The following is a 24,025-nucleotide window of genomic DNA, read 5'->3' as shown; positions in this document are numbered from 1 at the left end:
TCAGCAGCTTCAACAGGCAAAGTCCATTCGTATTAAAATACAAGGGATGTTGAGATGTTTTTACGTATGAGATCCAGTAGTGCCAGGTCTTGTTGTTAAATCCAGTATGACGAAGCCGGGTTCACGTGTGCGTGGCACTATTGATGAAAATTCATTTCGCATAAAGACATCGAGACTAAGTTTTATTGCGTTTGCCATGCAGTTCCAACAACCCCTAACGTTGCAGCTTCTGCACCTGCTGCAGCCGCTTCTGCTAACAACGCTGGATTTGCTCCAAGCAATCAAAATATTCCATCAGTTCCATGCATTTGTGTTACAGCAGATTTGGATAATGTTACTATCGCCGACGTTTTTTCGTGTTTTTCAAAATTAGCCACATGGGGACATTGCCATTTTCAGAGTGACGCATTATTGTTTCTGATTGCATACTTGCTTGTATTTGTCCCAGCTGCCTCGCACAAACGACCACCTTCACTTTGTGATAAGACAATATTTTTAAAATTCATAACAGGTTTAATTATGCATTTGCCACAGGTGCATCGATAACTTTCATTCGACCACCAGCACTGTTCAATAACATTGGCTTTTCAGAAATCATCACAGTTTATCACATGTAATTAGCACCAACGGGAGTTACAGGTGCATACAAATGCATGTCGACAACTAATTACCTCAACAACTTCAGATGCTCCAAAGAAAATTAATACATTGGGTACAAGGTATGAAAGTCTTTTCGGGAAATTAAATACACCAGTGTCGACGTTCTGATACCGGCCCATGTACGACCACATACTGCGATATGCAAGTCCAACATGAGGAGCGTCGGATGCATAGACATGAAGGATTTCGCCTGAGGGTTCCCGCTGTCCGTTTAACCGCAAAGAAACTTCAGTGACTAATAAGGTGTCAAATAACATTTTGTTTGGCTCCTGGTTATTATCTAGATATGTAACTTGAAACGTCAGAACACTTTTTTGGGGCAGTAAGACCATGTTGAGGGCTTATTTACCAAGCAAATTGTCTCGCGATTCTAGATAGGAGTGTCACTGTTATTCAGAATATATATATATATATATATATATATATATATATATATATATATATATATATATATATATATATATATATATATATATATATGCCGGAAGAGGGAGAAGGTGGGCAATGTCATGTTGCTGACACTGTATGATCCGTGGATGTATTTACTATCACTTAACAAACTGATATTCCGAGAATTTCCCCGATTGGACTAAAACAACCAAGCAGGAAATTTGTGTGAGTATAATTGCGAATGGAAGTCGTTCCAGCAGGATTTGTATTAACGCGGTAAATGCTCTAGTGACTGTTCGTGGACTTCAATCGTAAGTCGGTTGACAACATCACAATGACCAAACGCTTAAGTGGTAATTCAGCGGGTAGTATCCATGGTTTGGTATCAAGTGAGAACAAACTCACTTTGGTGCCTCGGTAAACACCTATGCGATGTTTCTGGCACTATATCATAGTTGCAGTGTATACGAACTCACGTCAGTCTCAAAGAATTTCCAAGTACAGCTTGTGCTTGAAATCCTTCAAAACAAATGTTCTAGGAGTTAACAACAGTTGTTTACAGTTCCGGTTGCAGTCCCACAGTCTTCGACTGGTTTCACCGATCATTAGTTTTGGACCTTACCAACAACCTTTTCAATTGCGTTGCTAAATAACGGCAGTTGTTTTGGATACTCGTTTGTATCAAATTATTTTACTAAACATGGTTGTGCCACGTCCGCGCACACATCATCGGTGGTAATATGTGTCAGCAACGAGTCAATGTTGGTGTACATCATCTTGACTCGATTTATGTAAAATGATCTTGTCGCAGTGGAACTTGTACATGACCAGCTTTGACAAGTCCAGTACTGACAAACCAACATAAACTGGATTTCTCAGCGGTAGTTTTCATTGTTTGAATGGGAAGGGCAAAAAGACCACCAGGAAAGATTTTTCATGATTCAAATGCCGAGTCAGCGACAAGCCTTCGAAGTTTGTCTTGTTCACTATCACGGACAAGATCTATGCGGACTCGTTTGCACAAATTCCCAATGGTTTTTCAAAACACGGCATTGTCATGATCTTCAAGAAAAACCTTCTCAAAGTCATTGGTAGCCTTTTTTCTCAGATCCGTATTCATCTGAATATACGAAGCCATCCTAGGCTGCTGGCGAAATACGAGTACTCGATGGACCTTGGTCATACTCACAACCAGTCGCAGATAAAGCTGTATGATTCGTACCTGCAGTTCATAATTGTGTTTGGTCCATAGACTTGGTACTAGTTTTTTTGGTGCATTCAGTGTATTTGATCCATATTCATCAACGATATAGCATTGATACTGGGACAACCATGTGGTTCTGGTGTCAGCGGATAATCCTTGTGCACATTGTGTAAATGTTTGGGGTATTCGTTATGAACTTCAAAGAAGGATCGGTGGTAGATGTTAATGCTGTAATCGTGCACATGCTTTTCTATATCCACTTGCGCAGGATCAATCCACTGAAATCTACCAAACTGGCAGCTATTGCATCATCGCAAATTCATAGAGGTTATTTTCGCAATATCCAAGGTGATACTGATAAAGAGAGCGGCGTCATACACGCCGATGTTTGGATTGTTGGCACGAGTGTAAATGTGACCTATCATTGCTATTTTGCAACAAAGTGAACGCCCGATGGACAAATGTTGGTCAATATCGGCGAGCAATTCCTGCTTAAGCTCGCTTATTGACAATAATGCATCCCAACATATACCCTCTGATTCCACTGCTCATGGCTGGTGAGCAGTTGATGGGTGCAAAATACACACATGCCACCTCTGCATGCCACAACTGCATGGATATGTCTTACCGTGATGCATACTGTGTTGGTTAAGCAGCCGAGCAAGATTCTTTATCCATATCTAGTGAGATACCGAATCTGATTCGATCATTTCACTTTCTAATAACAAATCAGTCTAGATTCGTCCATGCTGCCGATGTGGGGATAATGCAAACGGTTTAAAGCTTGTGTTGTAAGTGAACACATTAACTGAGATATCTGGGTTAAGTGTTTTAAATTTGTTCAGTGTGACTTTAGTAAAATTGACTTTACCCAGGAGCTGCCAGTATTTTCGAGTTGTACTTCAGCTTTTATTGTCTTTCAGGAGTCCATCCTGATCCTGCATTCTTGAGTTTCTGCAACGTTTCGAGAATTTTTTTCTATTTTCTTCACCAATTTTATCGTTGATGGCGCTGATATTTATACTGTTCAAAATTACGACGCCACCACTATGAATCGAGGATTTTCTAGTTCTGAATCCTTCCATGTCAAGTGGCATAACCAAATAGGCGCTAAGAACAATGTCTGCTTAAACACTAGACTGTCCGAAGTTTTGTAATACTGATACGATTCCAGCAATCGTATGAATTAACATTTGTTGGGTGTATCTGCCTGGTTTGTATGTGGGTTGGATAATTGCCACGTGATTCTCTATTTGCCCTTGCCCTTTTGAAATTTGTTTTCAGGTATTTATGTTTGCTGTGATTTGCACGAAAATACTTGGCTGCTTCAGTAGCAATAGCAGATGTAAAACTACTGAGACTGTTTAATTCATGACGCAAGGCTGTCAACTTTTCTTGCACCTCTTGGTATTCAGATATTATTATCAATCGCAAATTGTTCGAGTTGTTGTGCTGTTGTTTTATTAGTAATCGTTGATGTTGCAGTGGCAACCGGTGGTGGCGATGGTGGACCAAGTGGGTCTCAATAATTTAAATATGTCAGCCTTTATTATACAACATGGTATGTATAGTTCGTGTTGATGTGCGATCTGTTTGAGCTCAGGCTCGGCAGGCATGCGCCTCTAATTAAGTGGATCAATGACTTATTTTAAGGATTGAGCTTTACCAGGATTAAAAACTTTAATCGCTTCAGTAGTACCTATGATTTCAATTATTTCTATTTTATTGTCTTTTGTATATGTCTGTGCAATGACAGGTATCGGTTTATTTTCTCGCGTCAAATGGTATTCACGAACAAATCGACATAGTCGGCAAAATTGATTATATGACTTGACCCCGATACCATATGTAAGACATGTCATGTACCTGGTCCATTACGTAACACCACCGTATTTGTTTCACTGTGCTCGTAATGCCATGTTCTGCACAAAGTTAGCATATTCCAACATAGGAACCTTTGCATTTATTATTCCTAGTGGATATTTTTATATAAAGGCGATAGTGCTTATCTAATTGTGCGTAAACACTGCTGTGTTGTGTTATCTTGTTATAATACTCCGGTGCTACTTTATACAAAACCAATGGAATCTGATGTCAGCACAATTAATACTAAGTTGTTGATCAGCCCTTGTCAAATAATTAATTACGGCTATTTCAGGGTACTGATAGCGAAATTGCTTTGCGCGCGCTAAATATAATATCTTTCATGAAAAAGTCTGCATCGATAATCTCAAATGGTCCATCACTGAGTACAGCACCAGCATGAATTTTGACAGAATTCTGAACGTATCTAATAATGTCAAACGTCTTGCAAAATGTATCTTTGCTTTTCAGATATTTATCTTCGACAACTGCCGTTACTGATTTTATCAAATACTTACGCTGCATCACTTCTGCATCGTAATATATTACTTTGCAACGCAAATACAGTCGTCTGGCATGATAGGATTTGATTTCCATACTAATACACAAAAGCATTTGTTTATTTGATTTGTTCTTCGATATCATCTTTATTACAGCTGGAATATGTTTCACTAAAATTATCAAAAAACTTTAGATTCAGTGGGCGAATTATTACTTTTCTCTTGCGACTTTACTTTTCACATCACTATATTTATAATCGTGTTTTGCTAGTAAATCTGCCCTAGTTTATCTCGTTCCATTTCTTAGATCACCTCCAAATTATTCGTCTGATCAATGTGCTTATATAATATCTATGAGAATGCATACAGAGTATTTTGAGCCTCTTTGAGAAATCTATATAATGCATCCAAACAATAAAGCTATCTCAGTTCCTACGTTGTATTCTTTATACTCTAGTCGATTGGTAAATTAATTATGTGAAGATAGACCTGCATAAATCCCTTCAAAATATTTTGAGGGGTCAAAAGGGTCAAACGCCCACTTTTCACCACTCATCAGTATCGCTTATTCATGTATACGGTAGATATGGTCATAGATCCCATTTCAATAATAAATCGTATTATTATTATTATAGCATACATTCATATTCTCTTATCCTACCCGTATGGATATAAACGTTTAGGACTTCCATGAATAAAAACGGGACTAACGGGTATAGTACAGAGGCTGCAATTTACGTTATATGTTTATAATGAATATATATTTGTTTACTATCACAATGAATATAAGTAGTTTTACCAAATATAATCTAGTATTGCAGCCATCTGCACATAATTTGTCACATCATGACTGCGAATTAGCAATATCAAATGTTTTTAAGAAACTTACAAAGAATCCATGGGGTTAATAAGAAATCCTGTATATGTAAGTGACACTCTCCTCGCATTCCATAGTTTGCATCAGCAAATCTATGCAGAATCTATTTTTCACTAATACATTCGACTCGATTATGACCACACTGTATGTATGATCAAAAATCGACTCTTATATTTATTTTATTTCTCAACAGCTACTGCAACATCACATTCGTGTGAAAACCTCATTCATAATCATATAGATGGTTAAATGTTTAGTGCCGTAAATTAGGTATAATCATCATCATAATCCTGTTCTGGAGAAAACTTAAAAGGGTAATATCAAGGTAACTGCAAAGCTAATTCAAGTAACAAATCCAAAATTAGTCTAACTATAAAAAATATACAAAAGTATTTTATGAACAATTATCATGCTAGTCTACCTATCTCACATGACTAGCTGAGATGTTTTACCTATCTACAACATATAATACTAAGCTATCTGTAACAATCAGTTATTGTTGGATGTTACTGTTACAGCAGACTCCGAGAAAATCAATTATATTTTTTAACGTTTGTATATCTTGTGTTCAAGTCTATGCTTAACATATGCATTACTGTATTGGAATAGGTATACGTATATCGCATTCATTTGGTTTCATTAAAGCTGTAGAAATCTAATGGAAATTTCTAAATTAATTTAGTTAGTGTGGTGATGAGTTTAAACTAATATTAGAACAAGCAAAATTGGAACGGCTACTTTTGTCACTGTAAATACGATATCATAATATAATTATCTAGTAAGGCAATCAAAACATTTATATTTCACTGCAAGAATCATTTACCTTTCATCAATGCATTAAGCATGACAGCATCAATGCCATGGTTATCTCTGCCCACTTTAAATATATGAATAAGATCGGACTTGGCAAGGCATTCCTTGATTACATCGATATTACAATCTATCTTTTCCTTCTTCATTTTATCCTTGATCTTACATTCCAGGCTTTTTGTCATATGCTTTTCGGTTCTGTTGAAACAAATGTATTATCTATTAAACCATTACTAAAGAGATACTCACTGAGCCATAGTTCAGCGTTTCAACCATTTTCCAGAAAAAAATATTAACAACTAATTAAACAATAAGTGTTAAATTGTTAATATAAATATGTTGTACAATGTATTTATCGACCCAAAGTTTATATTGATCATCAACTGTATCATTAAACACATAGTTTGTCACAAACATGCTGCATACCATGTTTCCGTTACCATTTTTTCAATATTATTATATACTGACTGGCTCCTTTTCCTTTTCTACAATGGTCGCTTCAAAACGAGTGATGGACCGACAAATAAACTCTACCTATCAATCCACTTACAGAAATAACTTAGCTAAAATACCATATATGAAATTTTGTCTGCTAAATTATTAAATCTATCATATATCAGAACTTTTATGCTGAATCTATTCAACAAGACATTTTTTTGATTTGCTTAAAATAATTTTTATATAAATGCTGCATATGATGGGTGATGACGTAATGCCTTACTTCTTACATTTATATTTTTCGTCAAACAGCTTGCATCAAAATAAGAATATCATTACGTTTTATACAGCTTTGTTCTTAGTGATAAGTTCACAAGGTAACGACAACGTGTTTAGAATATATAGCTGGTCTTTAAACCTGAATGCATAATTTTCGTTTTTATTTTACATACATTCGCAAACATTTATTTTGCATTCCAAATACCTAATAATTTGCACATGTATTACCAATATACACGTTGTGTTTCATTTGCGATTAATATCCAGATTTTAATCGAATCTGCCTTAATTCCGTGGTTAGTGTATCAGACTCAGAACCACAATTGTGCTGGCCTAAACTTGGTTTTACTACACTTCCCAAGGCGTGATATAACCTTTCAGAATTTGATGAGCCATCATATACCAACAAACAATTTACGGCACAGAATGTACTTATTCATCTTCAATGAGAATTTGCATTCATAAACCTCATGTTTGCTTGTCCCTCATTATCTTTGTCGTAATCCTCAACCTTTGCCAGGTGTTTGAAAGCATAAGCTAGTATGTCTGCTGCTCCTCCAGATCCCTGCAATAAACAAAATTTAAAGATGCATATTTTCCTCCGATGATTGAGGAACACAATTTTTCATTCTCCTTTGTGGTCTTGAATTTTCAGTGTTCACCTAATACGAAAATATTTCCAGCTTACTTTCATGACTTAACACATGTAAGAAACAAAATTCAATCATTTTTGTGAAACCGATAAACTACGTATATGTTATGCATTTTCGGAATATTCTGTGTATACTCAAACTTTTGTTTTCATTTATATTTCATTATGGGAATATTAGTTCAAACTCTTGGTGTTAATGTATCCATGTTCAAGGAAGAAAGACCATTCACACATTCTACATGCCTTTTGTGTGTTGTTATGTAAACCATTCTCATACTTTTAGAAAACAGTCAACTCTGAATAAAACAATCAGCAAAGGACCCAAATCATGATATAAATTATGTTCCATATTTCTTATAAATGTTTTACATAATACTTTAGATAAAAATGGAAAATGATTGATAAGATTCAATATTTTGTTATATCTGATATGTTGGAATTGTTGACTACTGTCATATGTGGTATAACATCATGAAGCCACATTAGATGCTTAAGATGACTTGGCAGTAAGCATATTTACTGCATAATTCTATCGCTTTGTACATGGTTTATAGTATTCACTCATTAGTTCTGTTACTAAAGAGAGGCCCGGATAGGTCGAGTGTCTAAAGCGCTCACCGTTACCGATCATTGCCATCTCACCTGTGTGCGTGGGTTTGAGTCATGGATTCGGCCAATGTGGGTATGTGAGAAAGCTTGCCAGTAGCTTCTAGTGGGTCGGTGGTTGTTTCCGTTTTTTTTTGCCAGGTTCTTCCTGCACCAGTTATGCTGCCGTGTTTAACTACAACTACAACAGTTACTAAAGAATTGACTTTTAATGGTTCCTAAATTAGGAGAAATTTACAAAAATCACTATAATTTTTAATCGTAAATAAAAAGTTCCAGACCCCTTCCATTAAATTAAAAATCATAATTCATTATAGTAGCTAGTTTTGTAATGGCAACATGTGTACTGATATGTAAAGTATTTTCACCTGTTGTGATTAGATTGTCTGCTTATTAGAAGGCATGCTGCCTTAATGGCAAACACTGCAATAACTTGCACTACGTAATATGTATAAATTCAATTTATAACAAAATTCATTTTTCATTTTAATTGTATGCAATGTTAAATATCAATCAAAACGTTGCCCCGATTAAAGTGTTACATTTGTCAACAACAAATTTGGTTTCAATGTAAATGCCTATCCTGGTGATAGTCAAGGTTACCTTGGATTGTATGATTCGTAACTTACAAACTTAAAAAGGTTGCAACAAATTAATATGTATTAATATGTAATGCACTTTAATGTTAGTGTGATATTTAAGAAAATGGGAGAAAATTGAGAATATCAATGACCACCTTGAATCGTTCATATGGGATTGGACAAAGGACCACATATGTGAAAAGCTGTTCAATTCTATATTTAAAACTAATATTCTATTATTATCAGTCAACTTTTAAGTATGTTTGCATTAGTCGTCTGCACCTTAAGTGTTACCTATACTTGTGGCATAACTTCCCAATCAAAAGCAAACTTCCCAATCAAAAGCAAACTTCCCAAAACTTTGCATGTCTTTGAACCGTTTGGATTATTGTGGGTGTCAATCTATAGCACTGTTTGTATATAAGCAATGTTGTACAATTGAGAATAAGTTATTAGGTCATGCAAGCCTATAAAAAACGACTGGACAGTTTCATTAACGCTAAACTTTTTCTCACCACTAACTGGGTGATCTACTTATTCATACTTAATTACAGATCTTTTTGAATTGTTTTCAGCATTGAAAATGATCTTTTCACACCTGCATTGCTGTGAATCGGTGTAAAATATGCATTCGCCAAATTGTTTATTTTGTCAGCTCTTGCAATTCCTGTTTGTGTATTATATGTGATATTTAACATTTTCATTGCAAAAAGGGATCACCAGTTCATACTGCTCCTAGCATTAAAATTTTATCTACCAAGATCATTCTGCTTAGCTTATTATTGAATTACATGTGTAGAGGAAATTCAAACATTTGCTGATCACAAACAATTCAATAATATTTAACAGCGTTCCCATGCTTTCTTAATAGGAAATTTTGGTTTGTATAATTTCTAATGAATTGGGTTGTTCCACTTTGTAAACTTTATATATGCCTGCTAACTACAGCAATGTTGAAGGTACCAGTAACACAAAATAGCTCAAGCTACTGTCAATAAGTGGATGATTATTTATCGCGTACTGCGTTTAACTTTCAAATCATATCAATGGCAATTAACTGTATTAAACAGCAAAGGAATATTAATGTTTCAAGAGCATATACCATGATGATATGGCAATCACAACTGTTTACTGTTTACACGGTAAACACATGAACATGTTATATGCTATATGTTTTAAAGTGTCATATTAAGAATATTGTTTATAAAAGTACGATTGTATTGGACGGTTTGGCTATAACACTTTCGCTTGTTTATATTGCAAACAAGAAATCGGACTAGAAACATCATCACAATACAAATATTTTCAAGGATTTAACAACCAGTCCTTATTGTAGTAAACATCATAGGTTTAGTTTTCAATCAAAAAAGCCTACTAAACACGCACATCAGATATAACGATACATGATTTGCATACGAATGCAATTAATGTAGACCTAGGTTGACCATTGCTCTAACTGAACAACATTATACTATGTTTGTTTGAAATTTACAGTAAAAAGAATATCTTCTATGCAGACGATCCCGGTCTAGGTGATACACATTTGATTCATCTTGTTCTAGTGTAACTGCAGTATTAAATGTTATAATTTATATACAATTCAGTTTTCTGTTACCTCTATAATGACAACCGGTGTATTGTCCTTCAGAGCATTATTAACTGTCGTCAATGTACGACTTCGTCCTCCTAGAACCATTATTAATACAAGTACTGGTAGGACATCTGCAATGAATGGTATAAGAAACACAGATTTTACATTCAACACAGCATGCTTACAGGGCATACTTTAACTTCATATATGATATGCCACGAACACGTTACTTTACATCAATCTTTGTCCTTTTCATGTAGTTGCCTCAGACTAAACGTCACGCTGCTGAAATTACAAGGTCCTGAGACGTTCCTCTGGATCGGAACGTTTGCTAGATAGAATAACCGTTAAACCAAAAAGTAATCCAAGAACGTCACAATTGTGTTCTCCAACAATATGATATCGGAAACTTTTGAGAGTGTGAGGATGTACATCTATTGGCACTGCAAGATTTTTAAAATGCTGGAATATAAGAATACATAATTTAGCGAAGGGAGTATATACAGCTCAACTCGATGGTGTAGATTTATTTTATCTGTGATATGCTATTTATAAAGGCATCATGACATCTTTATATTTTAGGAGAAATACTCAAATTGGGCATGGTGAGTTGCTGATAAGAAATACACAGAAGCAATAGATAATTATATAAGTGAAACAAATATTTGTTAAATAACTCATATTATAGTAACGATATATAATGCACAACTCAGGAGGACCTTATAGATTCTCTTAATGTTGTAATCTAGCCTATAATTGGGACCACCTTCAATGCCTATACTATATTTAGTGTATGCAAGCAATGATGCTTTTATCACCATGTATCTTCTCACTAATGATACACTGGGTGATAAAGGTGCGAATAGACCACAACGAATACAGTAAACCCTGATCCATATACTGGAAGACTTGTCTTTGCAGATGATATTAGTCTGATGGCACACACTCCAGCACATGCAGCTAAGGAGCTTATTTTCTCGAACCCAAACTAACAGCCTAGAGATACCTGCCGACCATACGAAATGCTATTGAGAATGTCGCTAAGTTCCAATACTTTGGCATCATTGTTAACAAGTCAGGAGGACAGATGAGGGTTCCAAAGGCAAGCACTCTCGGGCCACTGGAGAAACAAAACTTCAACTCCAGTGACTTCATCTGCGCTGGTTCATATGGCAGAGACCGGGAGACAAACAAACTTGAAACACCAGCTACAGATTTTCGTCACTACTTGTCTCCAACAGATCCTGTACATCAGATGGCCACATTGAATCAGGAACCAGGAATTATGGCAAATGACATTATATACATAAATATCCAACTTAAAGGAACGCAACAGGAGATGGACTGGACATACCCTATCGAGAGTCCAGCCGGACATAGCACGCCATGCCCTGGACTGGAACCCTGAAGGCAAACGCAGAAGGGAATGATCAGCCATGACTTGTGTAGAACACTCTGTACCAAATTTAAGACCATCCCCATTTGAAAGAAGGTGGAATAACAGATAGCCCTAGATAGAGAGCAGCCGTGAAGACCCGAAGTACCAGTCTGAACAAAGAGGAATGATGATGGTCTAAACATTTTAGAAACCAAGACTTTGAAATACAGCAATTCTTAAACATACAAACTCTATGTGTGAATTTATTTTTATATTTTGATAAAACATGACACAAATAATTTTAAACTATAGATGTTGCCTACATTACCAAACATTTACATTCAGCCTGGCTCATTGCATAAGATCGGAATCTTTAAACTAAGTTTTGAAATTATACTTCAGTGTTTAGGACTGAATTTGTACATTAGAACGAATGCATATCTCTTCATTATCATGACAATATAAGTATGAGATGAAATTGAATAAATATGTCCCAAAATATTATCTTTTCCTTGAAATTATTTTAACTTCCATCTCCAGAATATGTTGAACCTTTCTGCACCTAGTAAGACCGGAAGATACTAAATTCTTCTTTTTCTACGTTACATTTTTACCACTGATAATAATAATAATAATAATAATAATAATAATAATAATAATAATAATATTATTATTATTATTATTATTATTATTATTATTATTAAAAATAATGAGCAGTACATGCGAAAAAAGTACATTTAACTGTGATACGTATAGATAATGTGATGTCAGATGAGACCTGAATATAAGAAAAACTTTTAACTTGATTGTGAGAGTGAATTTCCCTAATCAGCCAATTTTTTTAATGAACTACAAAAATAACATTGTTTGTGATTGGTCAACAAAAAATCTAAAGCTGAAACCCAGACGTTTTAAAGTTTTCGTTGTCTGCTTACCATTCTCAGTAATGAACTTGTTTTGTATGTGATTAAGTGATGGCAGATCTGGTCATCACTCTTTACAGACAGACATTGCTTGGATGCAGGAAATTATTAAATATCAAGAAAGAGCATTACCATGTTTTTTGTCTGTTGTCATTTTGGATATTGCCTGTTCCAGTCGAACCCTGAAATCACTGATACTATCGTTCTCAGTTTCAATCTTGTGCTGGATTCCATCATCCACTAAAATATAGTGACTGTGATTTGGGTCCAGAAAGCACTCATTTGAATTTGGCTTCCCGTTGATATGGTATTTCGCAGGCTCAGATGTCCCCTATATCAAGATAAAGTATCACAAGTTATAAAAAATCGTCCATTTGTTTAACTGATATTTTTTTCTTCTTCTGAATTTATCATTTTTATGTTATGCAGACATTAGCATGGTTGAGAAAGTGAGGGTTGACTAATTATCTAACAAAGAAGAAAAGAATTATGTTGTTTCCACAGAAAAGTCATTTTAATTGCTTATTTGAAAATGAACTTTGAAGCACACAAAACGGATTTACGGTATTTTTGTAATATATCATTTATATCATTGCATATTAATTAGAATGGCGGAATTAGGATTATGAGATACTTAGACTGAGTATCTGCAAGGTCAGTGATGTAATTCCTTGATCAAGCTCTATTTAGGGCAGTTCTAAATTAGGGATAATATAGTTATTATATTTGTGTGTAGGTGTCATTATATTCGCGTGGTCTAACCGATATTGACTGGCATCCTATACAGGGCTTGATGCCAGAGTCTGCCAGCATTGGTTCACAAACGTAGAATCGATTTAGTCATTTAAATTTGAATAAAGCAAATTTATATTCTCCTATAAAGAAAAAGTAAATGGATTAATGCAGGCGTGGAGACGTTTAGACCCATATCTTCGTCAATTAAATTAACTATATTCTGAGTATCAGCTTGTTTATGGCAGAGCAGTATGTGTGTATCTATAGGGCTTAATTATCACATCAGTACGAATTTGGCTATATAGTGCCAATGACACTAACTATTTTTAAAAATCTTCTATTTACGTTTGATAGTTTGTACAGTAAAAGTTCCCACTTTTTAACAAACATGCAACAAAGAACATAGTGAACAGACTTAATAGTTATTTTAAAAATTACATGGATAAACAACATCATATCACACATAATATCACCTCTTTGAGCTCCAGGTCCCTTCTGTTCTGAATGACTCCCCATGGTGCTATACCAATGGCAACAGCTGGTTTCCGATTTCTAGTGTTCATTGGATTCTTTCTTACTGCTTCTCCAACATTTTTCACAACACCAGCATAGGTCCCTCCAGTTATAATCCAGGCACCTGAAAGAAACGTAGTTGTGCTATGTTACGTCCCATCTATATCTTGAAAATCAAAAGGCACAAATAAAATTCCATGCAATGCTAAGTAATTGGAATTACTTTATTACCTGACAATACTATTAGTGTATCACATTAAACAGAATACAACTGTCGCCACGTCAAACCCTTTATTTGGAGGAATTAGCTGATTTAAGCAGAATACTAAGAAAGCATTCTCGAAAGAGGAAGTTCTGGTGTAACATGTATTTACTTGAGCCGATCATTGTCAGACCCTTTAGTCAGGGTTTGTCTAAAACCTATGATGCTTCTAGATCAATACTGGCCTGCACAAAGACAATTCTGGTAAAAAAATAAACTGTTAGGATATAATGGTTAATCACTTATCAACATTTAACAATGGAATATATACGTACGTTTTCGGCAATGATGTTACCGATTGAAATTTGAATTTGAAACAAATCTGATGATTGCAATTACAACTGTGCGTTGTTGCAGTGCACGTTGATTTTTACTGGAAAATCAGTTTGAACCAAGCTTATCAGCATCTGGTACAACTGACTTCTGAGCGCACGGACTCCATAACAAACTAGTCACAAGTGCCATTGATTGACATTAACACTAGTACGTTTAGCACATAATCATCCAATAATGTTACACTTGTTCAAGCAGCGGAAGGGGCCCAACTTAAAAATCATTTTGTATACTCCTACTGACAAAAGGACGGATCCTCCTGAAAATGATTATCCCTGTCAACTGATTATGGTCACCATAAATCCAGGAAAAGAATCTTCGCGACCGGACACTTTCTTCAAAATACCCGTACCCCATACCAATCAAGCGTCGAAATAAAACACTGAGATGCCTGCTCCAACCTCTGCTGCTTTTTCCAGTAACATCATTTTCAATGTATTAACATCACGTTAAAATTAATTGGAAACATTATAATGCTAATACGAATGATTGGAAAAAATTAAAGCAAATGGCTCCACAGAGGAAAGACAACTTATTATTGGCACATGCCAGTGGTGTACGTAAGCGGTGCAGACGGTCCTATTCCATATAAGTAATGAGTGTGGATGTGAGGTGAAAAACTGTAACGCACATGGTGGGTGAAGAAAAAAGACGGTGGAAAATAAAGTATGAATTCTCCTAACTGCATGCAGGAAATAAATTATCCAAGGACAAATGAAAGGCACTACAATTGTCGACAATCAATTGTGATCTTTTATTCTTAAAAAAACTATACAGTTCAAACATTTTATATAAGTTTGTTCAAAAGAATTAAACCCTTTTATAAATGCATAATTCCTTGCTCATTTGGGAGGTATGATGCAATAGGGCCTATTAAAGCCTTAAAGATTGGGTGTCACGTATTTTTGATATAATTTAAATTTGATTTAATTTGTGCTTGTTTTGATTTGATTGCTTGTGGGTTTTGCAATCTTTTTCTTTTCTTTACCTGTCAATTTAATGTAATTTTGTTAGCTCGGAATATGATATTTTCCAGAAAATTCAGTTTGACCTGAATCTTTCCATAAATGCCTAATAATAAAATAAACTGTTTCTGGCCTTGACTGAGCGTCAAATAAACAGGATTTTGTCTGAGCAACATGATTGGGTTTTATCAAGAACATACAGGGGCTACGTAATTTTTATATGTAAACATGATCACTTGTCAAGTTGTTTTCTTCTGCTGTAACCAGTTTTAAGTTTTTGAGTTACATTTTCATTTTTCAGATTCTATAAGATTAATTCGTTTCTCTGTAAATTGTTTGTGCTCATAAAGAATTCTTAAACAAAGACATTACTTAAAAAATTAATTTGGATTTCCAAGACCGGAGGATTAATTATTGTTTTTCTACAAGGAACTGTAAACTTTTCAACATAGTACACGTTACTGTATACGACATCGACTGTCATCTTGGATTCTTCGTCGGGACTCGAACTTGAATTTAATAGAACATTTTATTATTTGGACTTCAAAATATTATTCTTGGATTATTCTTGGATTATCTTTCGATTTGATTCTTTTCTAATATTTTTTTTTCATTTTTAAAATATTTTAACAGGGAAATAAATTATCCTATTTTTGAAATCTTGTTCCTTTCACTCTTTCCGGTGTTACTGCTTATTCGAGCCTAAACACGTAACATAAGAGGGGAAATAATTCATGTTTCCTTAAACCCTATCTTATGCACCTTCTGCATGAACGTGCTTTAGGTAGGTTGGCCGATTTTATGATTTACTTCTAATGTTCTCGTTATATATATATAGATATGCCAGTCTGTCATTTTTATTTTATCTTTCATTTTTGTTTAATTTAATTTTGTATCTATTGTAAATATATTTTATACTTATTTTTTATTTTTAACTGTAATGGAGAGGGGGTGAGAAATAAGGCTGATCAAGGCTTTTCTGTTCATAATTGAGTGCTTCTTACTGGCAATAATGAAAAATTTCAAAAGAGTTTTTCTTAAATTCGGCATGGGAGTCACCATAAACTACAAGATATGTACCATTTTTTAACATCATGTTTTGTTGGCTAATGTATTTCCTTTTCACAACTCTATTTCTTAAAATGTATGATACAGATATAGACATACGGAAGTGTATTAGAGGAGTTAATGATACAAGCCAAGCACATCAAATATTTGTATGCTGTAACCAAAACATTGGAAGTTTTATGACATTTAATACGATTTACCAACGAAGTTTGAGGGCACCTGAACTTGATAATATGATTTCACGATATATTAGAGGATATTTAAAGCATTAATATGTTGATAGGCAAAATGTATAATACGATTTGACAATCATATTCAAGGATACATGTATTCCTAATATTTAACATAACTTAAATTCTAGGATATCTGAAAAGAATTATAATCTTGAATTGTTTATAAGTGGGATTGGCTACTATATTGAATTTGGACTTTAAAGACCATCTTTAAGCTATTTTAGTGTCTGAAAATGAGATTATTTTGATTTTCCGAGGGAACCATTCTAAGTTTACAGACGCCTGTGGCAATCAACATGAGCCGTTTCCCGCATAAAATAGATTGTGGCCTACTATCAATATGCAAATGTTTCAATAATTGTCTTTAGCAACTATTTAATAAACAGGTGCCCTGGGAACCCTATATCACCTGGTTTTTCAGTGCTACCACTACCACTACTCATCTCTTCCTTATTTGCTTTTTTCAACAAAGTGACAGAAAAGCTTAATGGCCTAGCAAACATTTTTTATTTGGCTTGATGACTTATGCCGGTTCTCTTGTATTATATTACCGCAACCCCAACCAAACCACACTGATGAATGTTAATGTTCTCGCCAATGCATTTTATGTCAGATAATTAAACAAATCAAAAGGATTATGAGACGAATGTTTGTGTAATATCATGTTACAATGTATAGGACAAGTATGAAATAATCTTAAACAAGATGTTAAATACAAACCCATGTTGTGTGCTGCTTTCATCAGGCCACTTTCAAACGCTAATTGTACACGTGTGTCCATCTTGAAGTCTTCTTCATCACCAGTCACAGAAATGATCACGTTTGGCTCTTCCATTCCCCACATTTTCATCATTGTCATCATCTTTGGCATTTCAGTTTTTATGTCAACACGGACAAACTGCGAAATTGAAAATAATATAGCATATGTTGACTTTTTGTGTTTGATTGTTTATATGTCGAACTAATTATAATTTTACAGCCTTGTTCAAGTATGTTAAACTATAAACCTCCAATAGGTGGCTATCTCTTATTACTGTGAAATCTAGCTGGAAATAAATAAATAATACGGCTAAAATTACGCACATAGTTATCATTTGAATAGGCTGATTACCATTATGATACAAGTTTACTTACAAATCAGTACTTTGTTAGATAATAATTGCTTGATTGGTGCAAAAGATAGCATTTCATTTGTTACATATATATATATATATATATATATATATATATATATATATATATATATATATATATATATATATATATATATATATATATATATATATATATATATATATATTTGCCAAATAACAAATGATGTTTTGCATCAGTTAGTGAAATAATGGGCTATGAATGCCTACATGGCCATTGTGTCTTGTACCACAGTCATGTACACAATTAACCTGATTCTACACAAGGTCAATTACAAATTACAATTAAACATAACACATGATTAAAAACTAGCAAACAATAAAATTTAAATATGCGTAACTATATATATATATATATATATATATATATATATATATATATATATATATATATATATATATATATATATATATATATATATATATATATATATATATATATATGTGTGTGTGTGTGTGACTTAAAATGGATAATTATATTAAAGTACCAGAGTAGTTCCAAGAAATACTAATTGTGACCTAGGTCAAATACAGTGTTTTATAATTTTGTATACTAGAACAATTATTAATCCATGCGATAACATTTGAAGCAGACATCATTAGTACTGTTGCGCTCAATTATTGATTTGGCTGGAATTGTTTTTAAAAAATACTATTCTGTGGAATACCAATGTTCTTAAGAATATTCTTGGAAAAAATCATGAAGATGGAATTATACTGCATTCAGACATCGTGGATCATATTCAGATTCATCAAAAGACTGTTGGTACATCATCAGACCACAGTCCAAAGGTATATCAATACATTTAAGACTACAGGCATATCAACACAGTGTTGGATCTCTTTTTGGAACAGCACTAAAACGTAATCAGAACGTTATTCATTAGGACTTTTGATAGAACTTTGTGGACTATTTGGAATTTATTTCACAATGCTTTAAGTTCTTTTTAAAATTTTAAGACAAAATATTGTTTGTTGAAATTTTCAAAAGCTGTAATCTTCATATAAATACACATATGACCTGTATTTTAGAGAACAAGGTTTTAATTGTATACATAATTTTGCAAGTGTGTCATGTCGCAATTGCGGCGAGAGAGATCAACTGGTATACAGTCAATCTTACTTTTCTTTCAATATTTGCTACATCATCATCAAACTGAATCTTCCCAAAGGCATTAGTAGGTACAGGCACTGTGTCCATATCAACATTCCATTCTTCGTTAGCTCTAGCAGTTTGAATGGTGTCATGGTCCTTTTTGAGAGTCCCACACTTACAAATTCTGCAACAAAGAAGTACACATTGTGCATTGTGGCACGATAAGGTAGCATGCAGTGTTGATTAATAAAGATAACTTAATATCCCTCTACAATGTATTAATATGCTTTAAGATCACATTTGAAAATATTTGATATATAGTGCCTATTAAAATAAAATTATAAAACTGAAATGTTGAAAGAATTGCAGAAGAACTTTAGGAACATAAATCCTTCAAATTTCATTCACAATTGAAATAAAACAAGATAAAACAAAATATATAAAATCTACGTAACAATGCATTCTCTAAAACTATTAGAATGTAGGGTTTTATTTCATTATATAAAAACACACTGCGAACGATTTTCGCGCTAAGTACAACATCATACAGTTTCTAGGACAATTTATCAAAAAAAAAATAAGGTGGTAGTTGTTTCATAGACAACACCACGTGTTTTTCCCCGAGTGGGAGGAAAGAACGAACTTGATACGGCATTGAAAGATCAAGGCCATCTTTCTGTCTGCATTCCAGATATAGATTTACTCTGTAGCTTTGAATTTGACTACAGTGATGCATGGGACATAGGAATGGATTAAGTCTACAGTCACATGCAAGTGGAGCCTTTCCTTAAATGTCAAACGTAAAGTCACACTTCACTCGACTTACAGAATAGACACTTAACTTCCAAACACATTTCGAGGTATACTTCACAGATTAACAGTAATTATAGATATTAAAGTTTATACAAACGCTTACTGATCTCAATGCATTCAGGCTCACTATTGTCATGTTTTCGTTTAGTAAAGACAATATTGATGCATTGAACATAAAGTGATAAGTTTTGCATAAGTGATTCCGTAGAGATCGAAGATTCTGCTTCTTTCTAACCTTTACAGAAACACGTAATATAATGCAAACAAAATTTAATTTTCTCATTATTCAAAATGTGCATGAACTTAATTATGCCAATGCTGAGTCCATACAGATGACACATTTTAAAAATAAAAAAGCTCATTATATTGCAGGACACTTTCTGAAGTTAATTGTGCAGAATCCGTCTACCCTTGTAAAACCATAAATATGTTCTTCACAAAATACATACTTTATTGTGGAAATCATCTCCATTCTGAGGTTTAACTATATACAGCTGCTTCGGATAATGGCCACATCTTGATAAGGATACGATTTAACGGATTCATAGAGTACTTTTGTATTGATATGTTTGGCAGGTGCATGTAACCAACTGGCTAAATGGATTCGCAAATAAAAATGTCTTTAGATATAGATAAAAACATACTATAGTATACAATTCAATTGTCTGATATCAGTATCCTATTCAATTCCTACAGTTTGATTAATTAAAATGCTGACGTCCTAAATGCCCACTACAATTATAATCCAATCATTGGAACTTTCATTGATCAGACTACTAAAGGATCGTATGTCTGCCTAACAGCATACTTACATATTAAGCAATGCAGATATTAAAACAAAAATGAAAAACACCATCAAAGATAGCAGCAACAACAACAAAACATTTTACAAATTTGTTGAACCATTACGAAATGATCATGGCTGCGCTACTTTATAGATTCACCGGAACAAAAAGATATCCTACATGTAAGGTATGTATTGGGGAGCAAACTCAGAAGAGAATTTAGTTTATCTGTTTTAATAGCAGATCCATATCAGTATAACTGTCAAGGATGACATTATTGTATGAATAGATGATCAATATACATGCACAAATCCACGACAATGTATGTATGTATGTATGTATGTATGTATGTATGTATGTATGACTGACTGACTGACTGACTGACTTTATTTCCTCTTTAAAAAGAGATTACATCAGAATAAACAAACTCATGATAATACAAGATCATAAAATAAAACAGAAAATTGACAAAAATACAAAAGTAAAACTGTGTCAGCTACCGTATTGACAAAACGAAATATCTCAATGCCTGCAATTATGCAAATCTGCAGTCATTTGGCGGAGCAAGGCACTAATCTTTTAACAGTTGCTTGATGATGATAATATTTCGAAAAGTTAATACGTCTATAGTGTTATGTGCTTAACATTAAGTTCGAGATAGTAACGAAAATGAAATGAAAAACTTATAACAGTGTAATTCTATATGTAGTTTTTTTTACTTCATATGACGCATGTATTTATGCATATATATACTTGTTTGCGCGTATGCGTGCGTGCATGCATTTATCTATGACTGACTGTCTAAATGACTTAGTTACCTCTTCAACAAAGAGTATATCAGGTTGCTAAGATACATATTATACATATCATAGGATTATGAGACACATCATAGACGAGAACGCAAGCATGATATATACATCGTCAACTAATGCATTTACAAAATGAGATATATAAATACAGAAAACCATATAGAAATCTCTTGGAAATAAACATAAACAAATACATAAACAAATACATAAACACACACACAAACAGCTGTCATACAACAAAATTTGCGGATTTGACAAGAAGACTTTGGCCTTTAATTGTTTATATTTAATGTTAATTTACTACTTAATTTTAATATCATTTTAGGGCATGTTAGCTGATAGTAGGGCACACATTTTATTGTAGAATGAAGCTATGCTGTTTGCGGTCACCAACATGAGCCTATCTGATACGTCATCGTCAATAGACGACATGCAGTCAACCCTGCTTCCAAGAAGTGTCTCCAACAATATATCGTCTTCTTGATTGAATAAGTTAACCCCGTCTCTCACTTCTAAAGAGTCAATCACTCTCTCAAAGAAAACGTTTCGTTCCTCAAGCAGCATTTCGCAGCCTAAAATAAGATGTTTCGCTCTGTCGTCAGTCTCTTTTCCACAGAGTTTGCATACCATAACTTTACCAACAGGCATGATATATAGTTTCATTACTTCAGAGAGAGGCCATAACATGGATGGAAATTTACGCCCAAGAAACCATATATTACTTGGTTTTAAGTCCAAATGAATGTTTCTGAAGTGAATTAAATCATCCCTTAGTTCCATATTTGCTCTCCAGGTAGTTTCTTCATGGATTTGGATAATATCAATAATATGTCGATTCCAGATGAGTTTTTCTTCAGTTTGTACTCTTTCTGCATAGTCTAAAAGAACACTTCCCATACCATATTTCTTAGTTATTTTGTCAATATCAGGTATAAATCCCGTCTGTTTTAGCGGGTTGTTCAGATATTGACATAGGCGCATAATGAAAATCTTTTTCCAGATAAAAGTCCAATCGCCCTTACACAATCGGTTGAAAAAGAGAAATTTAATCCTATCTATGTATGCTTCCATTGATCAGAGTCCTAAGGTACTACTCGTTGCCTTCGTAGGCGAATATTTATCGAAAGCTTGCATACGTCGCGCTGCATATCTCTGGCATAACTCAAGTTCTTCTATATTCGAGTTTGTGATACCTGACCATAGTTCACATCCATATAGGACCGAGGGTAGAATAATTCTTTTCCAAATCTTCAGACTTGTTAGAGGGTTCATTCCTCCATCTTTGATACCAATAAAATATAAAGAGTTTAACAAGTGTTTGCCTTTATCACATGCTTCTTTTATCGCATCGTTTGGTTTTAAGTTGTATTTTAGAGGTATGCCGGCATACGTCTTACTTTTGACTGCCGGAATTGGAGATTTGTCGAGCATAAAGGAAGGTATACCAGTCGTTCTTTTGTTAGTAAACAAGATGGTGCAACTTTTATCTGCATTATATCTTAATCTCCACCTTTTCGCATAGTCGGAAATTGTATCAAGCAGCTGTTGCATTGAATGATGCGAGTTAGACATTACAGTTGTGTCATCTGCAAATAAGACACAAGGCAGGTGGAGATCAACAAGATTTAGACCTCGCAAAGTGTGATCTAACTCCGTGATCAAATCATCTATCATTACAAGAAAGAACCAGGCAGACAAGATACGGCCCTGTCCTACACCCTGCCTAATATCGAAGCGTTTGGACAGCTTGTCCGCATATAAAACAGAGCTTGTTACTCTCTCAAACGAATCTTTCATGATGCGCCAGGTCTTCCCTTTGATGCCAAGTCTGTACAACTTGTAGAATAACCCGTTATGCCAAACTGTGTTGAAGGCTTTAGCATTATCAAGAAATGTAGCATAGACAGGAGTATTTTTATCCAAATAGTAGCATATAGATTCTTTGATACAGAACGCTGCAGTGATACTACCGCAATTATTTCCAAAACCATGTTGCAACGGATTTGGAAAAGAAATCTGCTTAGAAAATATAAGTAGTCTACTATATATAATTTGTTCTAGAACTTTCTGAAGCACTGGAATTATAGTTATATCGCGGTAATTATTCATATCTAATTTGTTCTTTCCCCCTCCTTTGAATATTGGTATAACCAAACCTTGTTTAAAGTGGCACGGGTACTTCTCGGCCTCGTACACTTTTGTGAATATAATTTCAAGTAATTGTACACTGCTTGGAGGGTCCGCAAACAGTAAATGCTCAGCAACAGTACCGTCGTGGCCACATGCCTTATCTTTATTGACAGAGCTAATTGCACTACTGATTTCGTCTCTAGTGGGAATTTTATCAACAAGTTCATCAAAGTTTGAATAGGTTTCTTTAGTTTGTTTTCTGACCTCTGCTAAGACCATCTGGTAATGATTTTCATCGTACAGATAAGTATTGTCAGGCAGTGATAAACTGGAAAAACGATTTGCCCATAACTCTCTAACAGAGTCGTGATCGCGTACGA

The 24,025-nt window shown here is 34.2% G+C and overlaps 2 protein-coding genes across 2 annotated transcripts in view; both read right to left on the bottom strand.

Moving 5' to 3' along the window:
• LOC149771137 (transient receptor potential cation channel subfamily M member-like 2) overlaps nt 1–6,489 on the bottom strand; it is a 114,614-nt gene extending 108,125 nt beyond the window's left edge. Inside the window, exon 1 of the mRNA XM_089948808.1 lies at nt 6,318–6,489. Within this exon, the coding sequence (XP_089804934.1) occupies nt 6,318–6,489 (172 nt within the window). The remainder of the gene's footprint in view (nt 1–6,317) is intronic.
• A 958-nt stretch (nt 6,490–7,447) lies between these two features.
• Nucleotides 7,448–24,025, bottom strand: part of LOC149771136 (transient receptor potential cation channel subfamily M member-like 2) — a 36,176-nt gene continuing 19,598 nt past the window's right edge. The window contains exons 3-8 of the mRNA XM_089948810.1: nt 19,136–19,292; nt 17,582–17,759; nt 13,961–14,124; nt 12,885–13,083; nt 10,476–10,582; nt 7,448–7,586 (exon numbers count right to left, since the gene is read on the bottom strand). Coding sequence (XP_089804936.1) covers nt 7,464–7,586; nt 10,476–10,582; nt 12,885–13,083; nt 13,961–14,124; nt 17,582–17,759; nt 19,136–19,292 — 928 coding nt within the window. The 3' untranslated portion in view covers nt 7,448–7,463. The remainder of the gene's footprint in view (nt 7,587–10,475; nt 10,583–12,884; nt 13,084–13,960; nt 14,125–17,581; nt 17,760–19,135; nt 19,293–24,025) is intronic.

This window comes from Sinohyriopsis cumingii, unplaced genomic scaffold (assembly GCF_028554795.1).
Source record: "Sinohyriopsis cumingii isolate HCF-2022 unplaced genomic scaffold, ASM2855479v2 utg002106l, whole genome shotgun sequence".
Classification (NCBI taxonomy): domain Eukaryota; kingdom Metazoa; phylum Mollusca; class Bivalvia; order Unionida; family Unionidae; genus Sinohyriopsis; species Sinohyriopsis cumingii.
This window is presented reverse-complemented; position numbering and strand designations above follow the sequence as displayed.